The sequence below is a fragment of the Apteryx mantelli genome, chromosome 5 (assembly GCF_036417845.1).
Source record: "Apteryx mantelli isolate bAptMan1 chromosome 5, bAptMan1.hap1, whole genome shotgun sequence".
Classification (NCBI taxonomy): Eukaryota; Metazoa; Chordata; class Aves; order Apterygiformes; family Apterygidae; genus Apteryx; species Apteryx mantelli.
Genome location: NC_089982.1, coordinates 68,266,099 through 68,281,536, shown reverse-complemented (window position 1 = coordinate 68,281,536; position 15,438 = coordinate 68,266,099). Strand labels below are relative to the sequence as shown.

Genomic DNA, 15,438 nt, shown 5'->3' with positions numbered 1-15,438 from the left:
AAAAGAAAAGTTTCTCATTCTGTCTGTGCGAGAGCATGCACGCGGGTATGTATACACACACACATATATTTTTAAAGGAAGAACAGATGCTGTCTGCTAAGTTCTGAAGCAAAGACCTGTGGGAACAAAGAAGAAATCCTACTGCATAACTGAAGATCACCTAAAAGAGGTGCCTGCCTCCCTCCCTTCTACTTCTGCTACCTCTATCTTTTAGAACTGGTTAGCCATTTTATTGGCAAAGAATAGAGTTCAAATATAATTTCTGAGCAATATTTCAAAAATATTTTAGTTTGGACAGTAACTAGAATTTCTTCTAGTAACAAACTTGCATAGCAGGGAACAACTAGCTAATTTAGGGTAAAATAGCTACATCTGATTTTAGACCACAGGGGAAAAAAAAAACAAAAAACAAAAACACACACACCATGGAAAACACACCTAATAGAGAAACAAAATTAACAAATTTAACACAGATTAAAAAAAAAAATTTTTTTACTGTTACCTGCTCTTTATTTCAAACTGTTAATATTAGACAAAAGTTCATAAAAGCACATCTGATTAAATAGTTCATTAGAATGACTTCCTACAATACAGTGCTTTTCATTAGAAAATTCTTCGATTTCTAATCTATTCAGCAATTAATTGCACTCTGATAGCTTTCCACTTAAACATCACACCAGCATTTATATCAACACAAGCATCAACTGAAGATTGATTCCTGAAGTCTAGTTTTCTGTGAAAAGGAATGTGGGAATGTATGCTTTCTTTAATACAAGAACAAAAACAAGAGCTGTGTTTGCAATATTTTAAAGTTTTGGAAAAAGACATTAGTAATTCTAAGTGTCATACCATTAAAACTGCATAGTTGCTGAGGGAATAGCACTGAATGGTAGTAATATTTTCATCAGACAGCAGGATGCGACATCCATCCGATTTCCATCCCCCTTGTCCATTCAGTAGATCAAAGTCCCACTGAGCTGCAACAGCATCTGCTCCATGTGCAATACGCCGCAGTGTCACATTTATAGGAATGTGGTGACTGGCTAGGTTTAAACCATCTGTTACAAAATAAATGTATTTGCACATAAATTTCTCAACATATAGCATGTTAGATGCTAAATAACCTCTTATTTTTTAGATACATGCTACTTGAAACATGGAAGTCAAAACAACTTCTGTATTTTTAAAGATCATGAAAATGTAGTAGTAAAAAACGAACCTATCTTGGTGAGAATAACTGGTGTTACAACTGTACGTCGCTTCCCATCATCAGCCAGATTTGTTGAATTTCCCGTGGCTGGAAAAAGCTTTCCATTGCGAAATGCGATAAGCTGAAGCTTGTAGACAGACTCATCTGCTGGCCTGATTTCTCTTTTTTGCTTTTGGGTGAAAAGGGAAGCAGGCAATTGGATAGAAGCCTCTACAACTGTATTCTAGAAATAAACAGATTTTAAAAGTTTTAAGGAGAAGATGAAATTCTTTTTCAGAGATTAATTTGGCAGCTCCTCTAACTGAACAGTGTCAGATGTGAATGCATTAACCAGACTATGCATTATGACAAACCTATTTGACAGTATGCGTCCAAATAAACCACCTTAAAATACTTGAATTAAACTGTTAAAGCCTGTTAAATGCTGTTAAATGCTTTTTTCCTTTTTTTAAACAGAACATTAAGATTCTGTAGCTACCATACTTGCTATTGCTAATAAAGTTGGTATCAATAACCCATTCCAATACTTTTTCAAGGTAGACTTTTGGCAACTAGAAGCAACAACCAAGAACACACGCAAACACATCCATAAAGCAGATAAAGAGAAATGTTGTAATTGTGGAGAAGTATCATTAAAAAAATAAAAATAATAAAAAAAAAAGTGAAACTGTATACTAACAGGTTTTGATAACTTGTATACAAGTTGTATTTGGGTATGGAAACATGCATATAGTTTTGTATGCACCTGTAGTGCTGTTCAAAAGCACATTAAGTAATAAAAGCAAACTGGTATGTTGTGAAATGTAACTGAAAAATATTTTTATGGACTATGAGGGAGAGGGGAGAGGAGAGTGCGGAGAGGGAGACTGAGCCTTTCAGGCCTGTTTTCCAATTCATGCTTATTTACACTGTCACTCCAACCAGAGTATTTCAGATATTTGGGGGATATTAGTAATATGTAATTTAGTATGTAATTATGGTGAAAATACATAATAAAGACAAATATCATGAACTAGGCAGCATTTCAGTTTCCACACTTATGAGATATTCTGAATGAATCTTTCAACTTAAGATGTTTCAATAAAGAAAATCACACCTATTCATTAAAAACTGTGTCCATTAAGCAATTATAGCATAATCAAACTGTATTATCCCATGTCACTTTGACTGTGACAGTGGATAATTAATCTGGATTATGCAAGAGTGCTATTTTAACATTAGAAATCAATAATTTAAGCTTGCTTTCCAAATGTTTCACATTTAAGGTATTCTTACAAAGTCAATAGGGAAACAATGAGTAGCAGACCTTTAAAGCCAGGCTAGACAGCGTATTTGAAATGTTGCACTTAAAGCTTAGCTGCTTATCTAGATTTCCATCTGGATCTCTTCTCCCATAATCACCGAGTCCTGTACGGTCTGATGTAGCCACTTTCTGAAATACGGTGCACGTCATCCCAGTGAAACCAGCAGCCTTTATTACATAAGCCTCAAGAGCAATATTTGGAGAATACTGTGACAACAAAAATCAGAAACTCATTAAATATTATTTCTACACAGTGCAAAATTAACAAATAATCTTTATGGGATTCTCTGCCAGAACACTATGCAAAAAAACAAAAACCATTTTGGGTAACTGGCAGGAAGATCAGAAAATTTCTCCTCTCCCTACAAAAACAGTAAGCAGTTCAGATGATGCCAACATCTATTAAGCAAAGAAAAATAAAAAGCCACTAAAATGCCTTTAAATAAATAAATTTATGCTTACTGTAGAGTAAACTTGAGCCCCATTCGCAAGCCGATACATAGCAATTTTCTGCAGACACTGTACAATTCTAGTGCAAGCCTTGGCTTCCCTCTGTGCCATCCACAGAACACGTTCATCAGCCAACATAATGTTACTTGCTATGTCCACCATCACATCACCAAGCTAATAAGGAAGAGAAATAGACTGTTTTACATTTTTGATCACTTGCATCAAAGTAGGATCATTTAGCATCATCTTGGATCAGAAAACACAAAGCATCTGCTGGCATAAAAAAAGAAAAAAAAGGAAAATCAGTTGTTCCTATTTCAACCGCTGCTTGTTGAGAGACTGAAATACTTCAACTCAGACATTTACCTCCATCCAACAGAAATGTTACACAAATGTAACTTGTCTATTTGTATTATACTTGGAGAACAAAAGCATGAGAAATACCACTGTTTTAATAAAAGTTAAAGTGCAATACCCCAAGTTCTACTTTACTAATTATTTAAAAGGACTATCATCAACTTTGAACCTGAAATAAATAAAAATAAAATAAAACCTATAAATCAGCAATAGTACAGTTTTTGCGTACAGGGGAAGAGAGCAAGAAAAGAATAATACAGGAGAAATTAGCATACAATCCTCTTGCCCCTTCTTCTTCTCTTCCCTTACACCTTGTCCACCTTTTCTTCGATTCCTCCCTTGTTTTGCCTTCAATTTTTTGTGGACTGTTTTGGGTTGCAGGTGTTACAGTAAGTAACTATAGGTACCAGAGCTGATTTCAAATCACCAATCACATTGTTTATGAGTTTATTTCGTGCTCCTATCTTGTCTTCTGCATGGCAGACCCATACAAACCAACCAAGGAAATGCTTTCATTAGGCCATAATTACCAAAATTCACAAACACCTGTGTCGACAGGATCGGATTTTCGTAGCATTTAAGAAACAGTGACAGAGACTGGACCAAAAGTGAAGCTACATATATTTTCCATTGTAGGCATCTAATTAAAATGAATGAAATGCAATCCCCAGTGCCTAAATTTAGGAACTGAAAATTTCTATATAAAGAAAAACAAATAGACAACCCCCACCCCCAGTCTTTCACATCCATGATAACTCCTTTAAGTAATATTCTGAAAAGAAATCAGGTATTTGCATAACAAAACATTGTTGTTCTGTTTTGTTTTGGAACTGACTCTCTTAGGGACAGATGCTACAGATGCATTATCAACAGCATTTGCAGGCTGTAGCCCTTTTTATTAAATGCTCTAGAACAAATCAAAGCTCAAATAATTGCAGGAGATGCTTATTACTTGAAAACTGGTACCATTTTTTACACACCAACACATTCATTTTTACTGAAAAAGTATTAAAATCTGGAAGGTATAGGACTTGAGTTATTTCATGAAGTATATATATTTTAATATTAATATCTTATTCTTTTTTCTTATCAAGATATGCACAAGTTTTTTCAGCTGCATTCTAATGTAAGACAATCTACTAAGAACTTTCTGAAGCTTTTCAGTTTGTTTCCATTTTGACATCAAAAAGCTATTAAAGATGCATTTCATAATTTAGAGTATATCTCAGAACAGCCAGACTGTAATACAAATTAAAGAACTGACAGCAAATTGCTACAAGCATCAACATATTGCATTCACTTGAGAAAAAATGCGTAGAGCAAGACCTAAAAGAACCCTTAGCATTATTAGTAAGTATTAAAAATTATTAAATGAAATTTCACTCACATTCTTTCAACATATCAATGACTAAACATGTTTCACCAAATAAGGTGAAAAAAAATGCATTGCCTAAGAGAAAATCGAAACCACCTATGAATTTAACTGTGATGTTTTTATAGCATCTATTGCCTTCAAACATGGCAGAATAATGCCAAACTGTCAATCTACAGACACTAAATCACAGCTAAGAAAAAAATACTCTTATAATGTAACAAATCATGCAGCAATCTAAGGCATGTTCCTATTTTGGATTGGGTACAAAAACAACCATTTAATGAATTGCTTTTAAAATTCCAAAATACACAAAACATTTCTGGAGCTATCATTGTAAAAGGATGTCTAGCATGAAAATTCTCCAAGGAGTTCTGCAAAGAATCTACAGCCAGCATTTACGGTTGGCTGGGGGGGGGAATTTGTCTTCTGTTTTTTTTAAGAGCAACTTAAAAAATTGATGCACTGTGGTCTCCAGCTTCCCAACATGCACTGTACAGTGAGATCAATAAAACCTCTGTTCAGCAGTGAAACAGAGAGTTCCTACCCACTGGTGGGACTACTCAACCACTCACATTTTTCTCCCCAACAATGAGCATTCTCTAAGATTTTATTTTAATTTCTTATCTTATATCCTGCAAGATATAGGTAGGAAAACCTTAGAGATACAGCTCAATACTGAATAAAGACAGCCTATCATGGCAGGAGGGGAGAAGATAAGTCTTGTTTTATTCATTATTGAGAGGATCTCTGAGGCTTTCATTTTTTTTTTTTTTTGATAAAAACATACCAATGAAAACCTGTGTGACCCACTCCATACTAAATAAAAGCAGACTTACTGTACCTATCTCCCTGCTCCATTGCTGACCAGAGGTGTTACTCACATTACAGGTCCAGTGAATGCTGGGTCATCGCAGCACGAATGCAAAGTCTGTGACCATGGGTCAGCAACTTCAGGGACCTACTAAACAAACAAAAACATGGAATAGAATCTGATAAACCGCTAATTCAGCAGCTGCATCTAACGTTGAGAAGGTTTCATTGCTCAGTATACTTAAAGACAAACACTTCATCTGATTATCTTTAAAGTGATGGCAAATTTTCCAGTTACCTCTTTATACTTTTCAGCAAATCTTCCAAATTTCTCTATCATTTCAGCCACAAAAATAACATCCATCTTATCAGAAAAATTTGCTGCTTCAACTGTATAAGCCAAGAGCTGTCTTGCTGTTGCCACTGCATTAGTAAGGTTGAGCGGCATCTATATAAAGAAGAAACATAAGCATTTTAAAGAAGTGAAAATTAAGTACAAGATAAAGGAAACGCTTCAATAATTAGCACATCAGCACTTTCCCACAGAAGGTAGCAATCCCCACAGGAATCATGAGAGCGCAAAGAGTGTTTTAACTAGCCATGGACCACTACCTTATTTGCTAGCAACAATAAAGTCCTACAAGTCAGGGAATCAGTACTTGTATTTGCAGCCAAAAACTGATTTTTGTCCTTTTGTCTGAGAAAAGAGAGAAACTGCGAAAGAGATGTTGCACCAAGAGGAGCAAAAAAGATGGAACTGTTAAGTGTTTATTTTCCTTTGCATGAGAGCCTAGGCATAACTATACAAAGCTCCTAAAATACGGTATTTTATAACAAGAGAAGCCAAGAGAAATTCACAACCACCACTGCTGTACCATTCACTTCTAGTTCTATAATTACTGAAAGCATACTTGAAACTGAACACACACAAAAACCAAAACTACAACAGATTCTCTGTAAGATAAAGTTCAAGATTTCATTCCTGTAAGAAGTACCATGCTGGAAAATTCTTTACCACTAAATAGCATGCAATATCAAAACACCTGAGCTAGCAGGGCACGACTATACAAATGTTATCAACTCATGATCCAATGGTGTTTGTCCATGACAATCTAAACTAGAGATGCCTTGTCTCTTTATTTTGTGGCATCTGAATACTCACTCTGCCCTACTGAATTTGTAGTGCTTAGCACACGTCTGTAGATCTAAAAGCAATTAATGGAAGGATATTCTTCTCCTACTCCCAACACTCAAACACGCAATTGTAAATCACACACAAAATCATCATACGTGCTTTCTTTCCACCTAAAACCATACTTGTATGATACCCAAATAAGACCAGTGAAATATAAATTTATAATGTTACAGAGGTTTCCTTCCATTTTAAATGTAGGCTTCTACTTGACTTAAATAGCTTGTCAAAGTTTTAATGTCCAAAACAAGTACACTACCTTTGTGTTCAAAGACTCTAAAGACACTTGCATCATTATTACATTTTAGTCTCAAAGAGACAAAAAGCCTGTGCAAAATACTGTTAACAAGATTTCCAGACCTATTACACAAAAAGAAGAATCTGATGAGAAAAAAAACACCTTAAATACAAAGCATTCTGATCTTTTCTTTTTAAGAAAAACAAACAAAGAACCCCCCCCCACAAAAAATCCAACAAACATGTATTTCAGTGTAGTATACTTGTGCTCCTGTATTTAAGTAGATAATAGAAACGGTTATCTACTTCACTCATGAGAATTACAATTCTGCTGCTGCTTTTCTGAAGATACCATTCTGACCCTCACATCTTAATTTCCTAACACAAAATTGGCAACATTCTTTCAAAATCTGAAAAATGTCGGCTACCCAAGAGCAGATATATAAAATATATGAAATAACTGGCTTTTGAGCAGTTGCAGCTCTTAAGTTGGGCCATAGCATGTAGTCAGGAGTAGGGCTGAGCTGGCACAGGCCTTGCTGGAAAATGTGAATTCCCAGGTGAGGAAAAAACAAAGCAGCAGCAGCAGTTCCCCAAAAGCAAAGATGCAGCCTCGCTGTGCCCCACAGTGGGACAACGGCACCCTGGCACCATCGCCCGCCTGCCAGTCATTCATTACAGTGACTAGCCCTCCCGCTCCCCAGTTTCAACTCTCAAACATGTTTCCTGCGACTAAGCCATGAAACACACCACTAGGCCTAGGAAAGCAGTGCACAAATAGTTGCCAGCCCCCTCAATTACCATTCATTTATATTAGCAATACTTCCTAAAAGAGTTGCAACGGTCCTACACCCTATTTCTTAGTATACCATATACATTGCAAGAGGTGGATTCCTTAGTTTACTGGGTAAATAAAAACAAAGCATCACCAAAATCATGCAACAAGACAGAAAATAAGTAACAAATGACAATATTTTTCTGACTAGCTTTAAAAAGAACAGTGGCAAAGAAAAAGGTTTAACTTGGTGTGGCTGTACTGAGTATCTAAGTTTAACCGTCGTCATAACGGGCAGTCCTTTCCCTCCCTCCCACACTTTCCATTTTACTTACACAAGTGCTCACTGATCCTCAGGGAACCGGGGCAGGAAGGCAAAGTATATGTTTAAGCTCGTAACAGAACACAGTGGGAGCAAGTCAGCAATTCTCCATCTATGCTACATGTGGTTCAAGGCTTTTACTTCAGACTAGATTTAGTCCAAGCCACCAGACCACAAGTGTCCACCGTATGTGCGAATCAGAGCTGTTCAAAGGGAACTACTGGTTTAGATCCTGATGACCCTAAGTAGGGGTTGCACTGCATTTGACGCACAGTGACTTTTCTCCAAAGGAACCAGCTGACACACACTAAAACCACTCTGAACAGACGCAACACATGTTAATCCCACCCTGAGGTCAGATGAGCACCATGGCCTGTGGTAAATATGGATAGTGCTACCAACATCCTCAACTAAAATTAAAGGGGTTTAGCTGAACTACAAAAAAAACACCAAAAAAGTCCTCAGATCTCCAGAGTTCCAGCTGTTACGTTGATGCAAGTGATCTGACAACACATTAAAGTACATCAAGCTTAACCCGTAGGATCAAAGCTTTGTGGCGTATTTTACATTACAGTGCCTATGCATACAAGCTTTATGAACACTGTTTTGCAGTGATGTACCAAAAGCATACTTTAACTGGAGATAAGCCTTAAAAGAGTCTGTAATTGAAAAATGCTGTTTCATAGCTACACTAAATGAAAATCTAGAGTACTCCCTTATATCTCGGTGAGTACTGTTAGATTAGAAAAATCCAGTTAATATTTGTTACTTTTGGCACTTAAATTGTCATCATTGAAATTATTGTAGGTTTACTGCAACACAGGCAGAGTTAGACCTCTCAGCATTATTATAATGAACACAGTTGCTCTCCATTACTGCTTCAGCCTGCCATCTTGTTTCCTTATAACACACGTAAGGGCAGAATCGGGCAGCCTGCTGCCAAAAAGCAGTTATGATAAGTACCATTCTCTTATGCTTTACATATTCTTTAAACATGCGTTTTTCAAGTCCTAACTCATACTGGCCAATACATTTGTGCGTCTAATTCTCATTGTATCACAAAACACATTTACCTCCATCTCAAACTCTTATCAGTATTTGTTATCATAAAACTTAAATCTGACACTACTCAAAAACAATTACAGAAACAATACAAATGTTATCTGGTACAAAACATCTTTGTTCTCAGTCAACAGAAAATCGCTACAGATTTCTGGGGTAATAGTATTCTTCAATATACCAACATGAACAAAATTCAAGTCACCGGCATTTCTTCTGTTTTGCAGAAATGTAGACAAGGAAAATAAATCTTGATACAGGGTCAGCACAAACACAGTAATAAATAATATTTTTCTCTTCACTTTCATTCTGGGGGCACCAAAAAGAGAGGTTAAACTAAAATTTAACATAAAGCTAGAAGTTCCACGGTGGTGCTCAGAGCCATGTATTCATCGTAACTGAGCTAGAATCCCAGTATTACCAACTATAAAGTGGAGAGACAGTTTCATGCTTTTATTTTCTTTAAAGAATTGGAGTTTATAGAAATGCATGAGTTACCTGATTAAACATATACAAAACTCGAGTCACATCATTTGCATACTGGCACTTAGAGTAGTCCTCTTCTGCCCAGTATCCTCCCCTGTCACATCTGCGCCAAGCTCTTCTTTCATCTTGTGAGTTGCCAGGATATATCCCACTGCCAGCAGAGTAACGTGTACACAGCAGGTATGCGGTGATGCCTGCCAGCGTTCTAGGCCACCTGGGGAGTCAAAAGCGGGGGGGGGGGGGGGGGGGGGAAGACATTTACATGACAAGTAAATAAAAGGATTAAGCATTACAACATGAAATAGAGAGACATTCAAAACAAAGTATCTCTAAATTATTTAAAGGGCCACCTTGGCTAGCCTTCAGAACTTTCACGCTGTGTGTATTTGAATACTGTTAACAAAATGAGTTCTAATGCTGGCATGGTTTTTTCCATTCTTTCATGGGGTTGCAGATGAAGGAGAAAAAAGGCGTTCATATAAAGTGCACTGAAAATTTTTTTTACATAAAAGCAGCCAGCTCACTTCATGAACATTTCCAGATTAACGCTATATAAACAGTTGTTAAATATACTATTAGCAAGCCCTACAGTCCTTCTACTTGTCCTGTTCACATGCATTAATGCAACTTTCAAGTGACTGTATTCATAGATACTAAACTATAGATATGAAAAGATTATGTTCAAAGCAATTAAGAAACAGCAGTAGTTGTACAACCACTATGACAAATTTTGTATCAAACATCATATCAAATAGAAAATAATTTTAATGTGAAAATAAAATGTTCATAATGTTAAAAAAAGAAGTAGGAAAGAGTTCCTTCAGGATGAAATTTTCAGCTTTTAGTGATATAGCGCTAAGCATTTTAAAGAAAACTTTTTAATATTCTCAACTTTCTCTTCTGTAATTATACTATACATTTTCTCTATATAAATATATAAACAGATAAAAATGAAATAAGGAAGAACAAATACAGAAAATTAAATTGCAATACACCTCAGTGCACTGATTATTCATGACATCAAAACTGATTCAAAAGAAACATAAGAATAAAAAGAAAACACCTGAATTTAGCTGCAGTTTTGAGGAGGAAGAGGACACTGACAAGGAATGCCAATTAGTCTGCCTCCGCGACAAGATATGAACCAACAATATTTTAATCATTCTGAACATCAATACCTAAATTTTAAAACAAAACACACATACATACAATACATCAAATCCAACAACCCAACATATAAGTTTTAACTAATGAGCAAAAGACAGCTTCATTTGAGCACTGCAGGCTTTCTGTACCATAACCAGATGAGGGTAAACCAAGCCCTCTTTAAACAGCCTTGAGATTTGACATATACTTTTTCTTCAGCCTTAAGAATTTCGAATGGCTTTACTCAGAGCAATTGTCTCCAAAAATTGAAAGGGTCAAACAAAGGATCCTGACAGATTACACTGATTTAAGCTTTGTTTTTTTAATCTGGACAGCGTTTCAGTAAGTGGCCATTTATCCACTACTGCCACCCAAATTAAAAGAAGCTTAGAACATACTTAAATTTGGGAAGGAAAAGAAAAACAAAAACTGAACATTTCTGTGTTTGAAGGAAGATGGAATGAACATCCTGAAGGATGCTCCAGCTCAGGAAAGTGAAACTTAGGTAACATTAACATGAACAGAGAAACTGAATGAGTCTTGGTCAGCTTCAGTTTCCTTCCTTATTAAAGCACACCATCAGTTTAGTAACTTACTGATGATATTGGAATTTATCACAGTTCTCTCTCAAAGAAGAGAAAAATTCCAGGGGTGGTTTATGACCATGGCAAGAGGCTACAGTTTTCAATTACATTAAGTAACGCAAGAGATTAACCTCCTAGGGTATACCAAAAGTCTTTTCTATCTAAAATTCCCATCTATTCTTAATCAGCTCCAGCAGACCACTTTCAGCATCTTCAGTAGTGGAAGAAAGAGACTTACTTCAGGCACTTGGGCAAAGACTATTTAGGTTTGGGCAAAACAACAAGCAACACACAAAAAGATAACTTCTGGCATTCTTAAACTCCATAGGTCATGGCATCACCACAGAGGAACTCAAAGTCAGTAAAGGAATCTAATGGAAAAAACTAGACTGTAATTACAACAGATCAAAACAGGAAAGGTAAAGCCCTAAATCTTGGTGCCTATTATCATAGCTTTGGCATTACAAATCAATTCTCCACATTCTCTCCATGGACAGAAGAAATGGAGACCCATTATTATGACCATCACCAAAATATCTGAATATCAGAAGAGAAGAAAGATGATGATTCGGGTCTTGTAGCAGAGCTTTACCCAGCCTAGCAAATATGCATACACTTCTATTCGGAGCCTCAGGAGCAGTGGCTTGTCTTTGCTGAGAAATCAACAAAATGTCACCATTCATCCTTTATCAGGAAGGAAAGCCTATACCAGAATTGGTGGTGATGGAGAGAAGGTTAAAAGAAAAACAAAAACAAACAAAAACCAAAAGAACCAGCACAGTTTTAAAATGCCAGCCATTACATACAGGTATTCTGGAGAATGTAGAACAATTCAAAGAATAGGTGTGTGTTCTGTAATGCAAATTATTTACCATCTTTTCTCTTGTAGAGGAGAGGAGTCAACAGAAAGGAAAAAAAGTTCCTTAGAAAAAATCCCAGTGACCTTTGTGAGTTGCTGCAGTCACAGTAATGAGCTTAATGAGACATTATGTCCAGTTTAGAAAGTTAACAAGTACCCTCTTGGATCAGGATCACGTCTGGCCAACTCCCATCACGGACAAAACAACTTACATGGATCTGCTCTGAAGGAGAGAGGACACGGTACAAACCAACCCAGAATATAAGCATACAAACCAATCAGAGCATGCAAACTTATCTAAGTCTCTGAAATTCCTATATGGATAATCACACCATGTTCTGATCAACACAGACTTTGGGAAAACAGCTACAAAGATGAGCTACTTCTAATCTCCTACTTCATATGGATACAAAAAACCATCAGAGAATGAAGCAAGAAAGAAAACGGGCAGACAAGAACAACAAATAAATCAGATGGCACAGCTACTGGAAGATGTGCAGGCCCACAAATACATAATACATCCAAAACTCAGCTTCCAGAATGTGGGAAGAGTCAGATTTCTAGAAACAGAGATATTAAATTTTAAAAAGCTCCATTTCCTTGACCAAAACAATTTTCTAAACACTGATTTTTTTTGGTAAGTTTTTACCTCATCAACTATGCCATTTAGCAAGGATGTCTGCTTTTAAAGATAATTTTCTGAAAAATGTATTTCTCCAAGGCATTTTAAGTTACAGTGTGGCCAGGTCAGTTTTAACTGAATGTGCTATATTACAGATTAAATTAGCCCAAGATCATGTGGCACTCAAAGTCTGTGGTTCTCCCAGATGTTATATGGCATAAACTGCAAGACCAGACAAGTAGTATCACTGAAAAATGGCACATGTAATTCCTTTCCTCACTTCTCACTCCCAGTTCTAAAACATTAGAAAAAGAGAAACTGAAGTCAAGAACTAGGACTTAAATAGAAAACATTTTTTTCCTGCAACAGAGCTTTCATTACAGTTCTAAACAAATATAATTCCTAAGGTATATACGTGTTTTAGGACATCTGTAGACAACAAGTAGAAAAAAGGTAGAGAGTTTCAGTGTAATACTAGGTCAATAGACATTATTAGGTGATCACAACATTGTCTCTCTCCTTGCTCTTCTCTCCACTTCCCCTATTTTTTTGATTCACCTCTTTCCCTTTTTTCACTGTCCCTTTATTTCTCCTGCATTTACTTCATTCCTCTTCCTAAACAGCATTTTATCATCTTTTACCATGAACTTCTTAAAGAGATACTAACAACTTCAGACAGTCATATAACCAGTGCCTTGTGCTTCCTTACAAAATTAAATATCTACAGAAACATTTTGCAAATAAAACCAATATATTATTAGTCTAAAGATTTAGAAAACTTTCCACTAAACCTGACGAGATGATTCCCAGGCCTCCTGTCATAATTTCACATACATGGAAACAACATAAGTGAGCACAACCACTAAAAGAAGCACTTCTACACCTTCCCCATGTCCCTTATCCTCTTTCCTGTCCCATTCACAATACTCGTTGTGCTGATGCAAGTTTCTCTGCAGCTCAGTAGTGAAGCAGCCAGAGCGCTGATCCCACTCTTCCTTAATTCTGTTTTTGCTGACTGAGTGTTAATGCAGACCCTTCTCTGGCACGAACTGTTTCTTCCCAACACCTGTACGGGATGAGGCACTCGGCACTTCCCCAGAGCCCAGGAGGGCATTCTCGCAGAGAGGGCATTCCCGCAGCACCATCTGCAAGGTGAACTGAATCGCAACTCTCGTCACAGAAACAAAGGCTCTGTAAGGTCGGCTGCACTCGTCACTGCTCGTAAGCCTAAACTCCGATGTCTTTCACTGTTTACCCAGTTGCTAACAGAAGTGCAAATTCAGAATGTATTAACACTCTTACTTTACCACTGTTTATAATTAGATCCTTAAAATTTATCATATATACATGAGAGGAGACAGCTGTGGGGAAAAAGATGGTTCATTTACATTTAAGTAGTGTAATTTCATTTGAGGGGAAAAAAGCCAGACCATGAGCTTATAAAAGAATCCTTCATGCATATTAACTATTTTGAAAGCATTTATTTAAACCAACGTTAACTTTTAGCAACAATAAATGAATTTTTATATCATAATTTCATTAACTTACAAGTAGTACAATATTTTTTATTATTACAACTTAGTAATTCTCCTCTAAATTCAACATGACAATTACAGTCTTAAGATTAATTAAGCCCTGTGGGTAAGAGTTTTCAAAAGAATAATTCTTATATTCAAGATAGAGCTCTATCAACTATCAGGACAAAATTATTCCGACTACAACAGTTGAAGGATTTACAGGTTAGGACATACTTTAACATGCAAATTGTATTTTATATTTAATCATGGATTGCAACTTATTCAAGGATATTATTTGAATAAGACTTTAAAGAATATCCAAATAAAAAAATATTTCCATGATCAAGACAGTTTTGACCTACTCTTTTTAAACTCATACCAAACTACCATTAATGACACAGACTTCCTCCTTTGCTACACTGAAGTATCATCTCTGATAGGATAAAACCTAGATGTCAGTTTTGAAACAGCTTCTAAGTTGAAATGACTAGCCAGTTCCAATAGAAAAAACTATAAAACCAAATTCACCTAGGATCATTTACAGCCATCTGCTCAGAACCATTTTCTCACTAGTCAAAGCCTGAATTCCATATGGTCTCAAAAGGTGAAAAATTACTCTTTAAGTATTACTCTACCTAATCTACAAATGGGAGTCTGTTATAGTAAGCCCAAGACACAGTGAACCTTCTGATAAACTGAACATTTCCTGAAATCTTATTTCTTTCCGCTGAATTCCAGAGGGGGAAAAACCTATTACACTGAACAATCACTGAACAGCATAGGTTAATTTAATGGAAAACACTTTCAAATAAGCTTTTACCATCTGTTTTCACCTCTAATGGCAAATCAAAGAAGAACAATTCACACTTGTATCATAAAAAAATATATAAGTGATTTAAATAGATGTATATGCTCTTTGGTGAATACTGCATGCATCTGTTTGACTTTCTTCACCTTTTCTCTTAAGCAGGAAGCTCTCATTTCCTGATGTAATGCTCATTCCTGAAGTGGCAACCACCACAGTGTAAGGGGAGGATATGCTTCTTATATAAATAATTCATTACAGTGTGAAAGTGAAGCTCTTCAGGAATTCCAGACTGCCTCTGTGGAGCAAATGATCTTACCACCTCTTCC

At 36.2% G+C, this 15,438-nt stretch overlaps 1 protein-coding gene across 2 annotated transcripts in view; it reads right to left on the bottom strand.

Annotated features, from left to right (window-relative positions):
* ADGRA3 (adhesion G protein-coupled receptor A3) overlaps positions 1 to 15,438 on the bottom strand; it is a 62,979-nt gene that overhangs the window by 12,470 nt on the left and 35,071 nt on the right. Inside the window, exons 9-14 of one of the 2 annotated variants that reach the window (XM_067298178.1) lie at positions 9,589 to 9,790; positions 5,804 to 5,953; positions 2,976 to 3,137; positions 2,517 to 2,720; positions 1,220 to 1,433; positions 850 to 1,058 (exon numbers count right to left, since the gene is read on the bottom strand). In XM_067298178.1, coding sequence (XP_067154279.1) covers positions 850 to 1,058; positions 1,220 to 1,433; positions 2,517 to 2,720; positions 2,976 to 3,137; positions 5,804 to 5,953; positions 9,589 to 9,790 — 1,141 coding nt within the window. The remainder of the gene's footprint in view (positions 1 to 849; positions 1,059 to 1,219; positions 1,434 to 2,516; positions 2,721 to 2,975; positions 3,138 to 5,803; positions 5,954 to 9,588; positions 9,791 to 15,438) is intronic. The other variant, XM_067298179.1, reaches the window with a different exon arrangement.